This window comes from Sipha flava, unplaced genomic scaffold (assembly GCF_003268045.1).
Source record: "Sipha flava isolate LNK unplaced genomic scaffold, YSA_version1 74_pilon_pilon, whole genome shotgun sequence".
NCBI lineage: Eukaryota > Metazoa > Arthropoda > Insecta > Hemiptera > Aphididae > Sipha > Sipha flava.
This window is the reverse complement of record NW_020273614.1, coordinates 583,081-586,280: the sequence shown is the minus strand read 5'-3', so window position 1 is coordinate 586,280 and position 3,200 is coordinate 583,081. Positions and strand designations below refer to the sequence as shown.

The 3,200-nt window shown below is 30.2% G+C and overlaps 1 protein-coding gene across 1 annotated transcript; it reads left to right on the top strand.

The window, feature by feature from the left end:
* Positions 1–313: 313 nt before the first annotated feature.
* On the top strand, positions 314–2,319 carry LOC112692501 (piggyBac transposable element-derived protein 2-like). The gene is made up of 2 exons (XM_025567171.1): positions 314–607; positions 742–2,319. The coding sequence occupies exons 1-2, from the start codon at positions 314–316 to the stop codon at positions 2,317–2,319; spliced, it is 1,872 nt and encodes a 623-aa protein (XP_025422956.1).
* The last annotated feature ends 881 nt before the right edge of the window (positions 2,320–3,200 follow it).

Below are 3,200 nucleotides of genomic sequence, written 5' to 3'. Positions count from 1 at the left end.
AGACCGGTACATATGAATGTGACAAAATTCTGGGTTTTTTTTCAATAATTTTAAATCATAAGATATGACTATGGATAACAATAAAAATATACCCGTGTTCATATATATCTAAACTTTAGATAATTTCCAAGATTATACAGATAAGTCAAATATTTTATTTGTAAATCAATAATGAACGGTTGTTGCTCATACGCAACATTATGCATTTAGCACTACACGGGACGTATATTTTTTTCGACGTTTTTCAGTGCCGTATTTTTTGCGCGTTTTATTATTTTACTTTTTGCATCACAAATTTGTACATTTTTTCATTATGTGTAGAAGACATTTGTTTGATAGAGAAATTGTACAATTGCTGGAAAATGAACCTCCATCTGATTCTGAAGACGACTTGGAATCTGGCGACGAACAAGGTATATGTATAGATGATGATATAGTTGGTTTAGAGGAACTCGATAAATTTTTGGAAAATATTGATGACGATGAGTTAGATCCGTTCCTTAATTCTATAAACTTATTAGATAGTAATTTGGATATAAATATTGACATGGGAGATGTTGAATGTGAACCTGACGGCCAATCGATATCTCATCCAAACTTTATTTCTGTACAGCCGCATACAAAAAATGAAATAAATAAAACTCCAGACCTCAAAATTAAAAATTTAAGAAAAAAATCCAAATTAGATATAACCACACCTCCTTTTGTTGCTAAGCCTCAGCCTAAAATAAAAAACAAAAGTTGGATATTTCATGGAAACATGAAAAATTGTCCACCCAAAATATAGAATTTACTGGTAACACTGAACTTTCAGATGAAATTTTAAATTTAAGTACTCCGTATCAAATATTTGGCTACTTTTTCCAAGATGATTTAATTGAACATATTGTGTATGAAACTTTGATATATAGTGTACAAATAAATCCAAATAAAAATTTTAAATTAATTTCAAATGATGTGAAAAAGTATTTAGGAGTCTGTCTATTAATGGGCTTAGTAAATATTTCTAATATTCGAAAATACTGGTCTCCAAACTTAGGAAATCAAATTATTCAAGAAACGATGAGCGTTAACCAATTTGAACAAATTCGACAGTTCATACACTTCAATAATAATAATAATATGTTACCTAAAGGCCACGTGGGCCATGATAGGTTACATAAAATTAGGCCAGTTATGGAGACTTTAAAAAAACGATTTGCTTCTATACTGTTAGAAGAAGCTTTATCTATAGATGAGCAATTATGCTCAACTAAAGCTCGTCATTTTCTCAAGCAATATTTACCAATGAAATCCCATAAGTGGGGATACAAATTTTTTGTATTATGCGGTGTATCTGGTTTTTCCTACAATTTTGAAATGTATAGTGGCCAGGAAAACAATGACGCTAATAGGTATTCATGGGAACCAGATTTTGGCGCTTCGGGAAATGTAGTCGTTCGACTATGTAGAATAATTCCAAAAAATATGAATTATAAAGTTTATTTCGATAACTACTACACGTCTGTACCATTGATGGTGTATATGAAAAACCGTAAAATATGTTCTTTGGGTACGGTTCGCAGAAATCGCTTAAATAATGTAATATTACCTAATGAAAAGGATTTTTTAAAAAAACCACGAGGTTCGTCAGATTATTGTTTGGCAAACATCAATAACCAAGAAGTTTTCGCCACATACTGGCGTGATAACAAGGTGGTAACTTTACTATCTACATTTGTGGAAATCGATCCTATGTCTAAGGTAAAAAGATTTTCAAAAACGGAAAATAAATCCATTGAAATAGACTGTCCACATATTGTAAGTGTATATAATAAACACATGGGAGGAGTAGACCTATTGGATAGCTTGTTAGGACGACAGAAAATTAAAATAAGAAGTCGTAAATGGTATTTAAGGATTTTCTATCATTTACTTGATGTGACTGTTGTTAATTCATGGCTGTTACATAAGCGAATAATTGCTCAAAAAAATAAAACTAGGGGCAACGTTGAAAAACCTATGACATTAGCTGCGTTTAAAGAAGATTTAGCCATATCTTTGTGCAAAGTTGGTCAGTCAACTTTTACTAGAGGAAGGCCATCAAATACTATAGAGAATGCACTAATACAAAAGTCCAAGAAGCCGAAAGCTTCGAAACCACCAAATCAAGATCTACGCATGGATCGCATTGATCACTGGCCGATCGATGCACCAACGAGGAGTCGTTGTAAAATGCCAAGTTGCAAGGGATATACATGGCAAGCGTGTGAAAAATGTCAAGTTGGATTATGTACTGGAAAAGGAAAAACTTGCTTTAAAAAATATCATACTACCTAATAATATTGAGTAATTTAACTATGTAATAATTTAAATGTGTATAAATTTGACAAATTTTAGGTATATCTATTATAATAAGACAACATTTTAGAAAAATTTAAAGTTTTCAAAATTTCAAAATTGTATTAATAAACTTGTAAAAATATGTAAAATATGTTGACACATTGTGAATATAATAAATGAAAAAAAAAGTTTTTATTTTTCGTAGTTACAAATGCATAATGTTGCTCTACAGCAACAACCAACTTTTTCGACTTTTTCAACACTTGAAATCAAAATAGATTTTTTAAATTATTTTTTACGTATTCTATAGCTTTAGTACTATCCAAAAACAATTTTTTTAATAATAAATAAAAAATCATGCATTGTAGGGTTAACAGCTAAATATTTCAATCAATTTCATGGTTCAAAACAATTTTTTCCAGTGAACTATAAAATTATTATGAGTTTTTTGTTTTCGAATTATTTTAGAAACATATAACCGTAAAATAATATTTTACATTAGGTATACGCTGAAAATCGAAAATCTGCTGATGTGTATACGCCGTATACCCGCGTATACGTACCAATACACTCCTGAGTATAATGTGTAAATATACAGCTGCACAGCTATTTTTTAAAATCTAATAGAGAATTTCGAATCACTACCATTTAATATTTATTGTATTATCTTATTCAAACCTACTAATGTAATTATTTCTGTCTGGCATTTATTTGATAAATTAAAAATCAATGCCAAAATTTATTTTTAGATACAAATCACATATAATTTATGTAGCCACGTCAAATATAAAGACATTTTTTTAGGGAGGTGGTGGCCAGACCCCACCCTTGTTTGCCCCAATGTGCACATTAGTTTTGATTTCAACTCTTGACGCAGT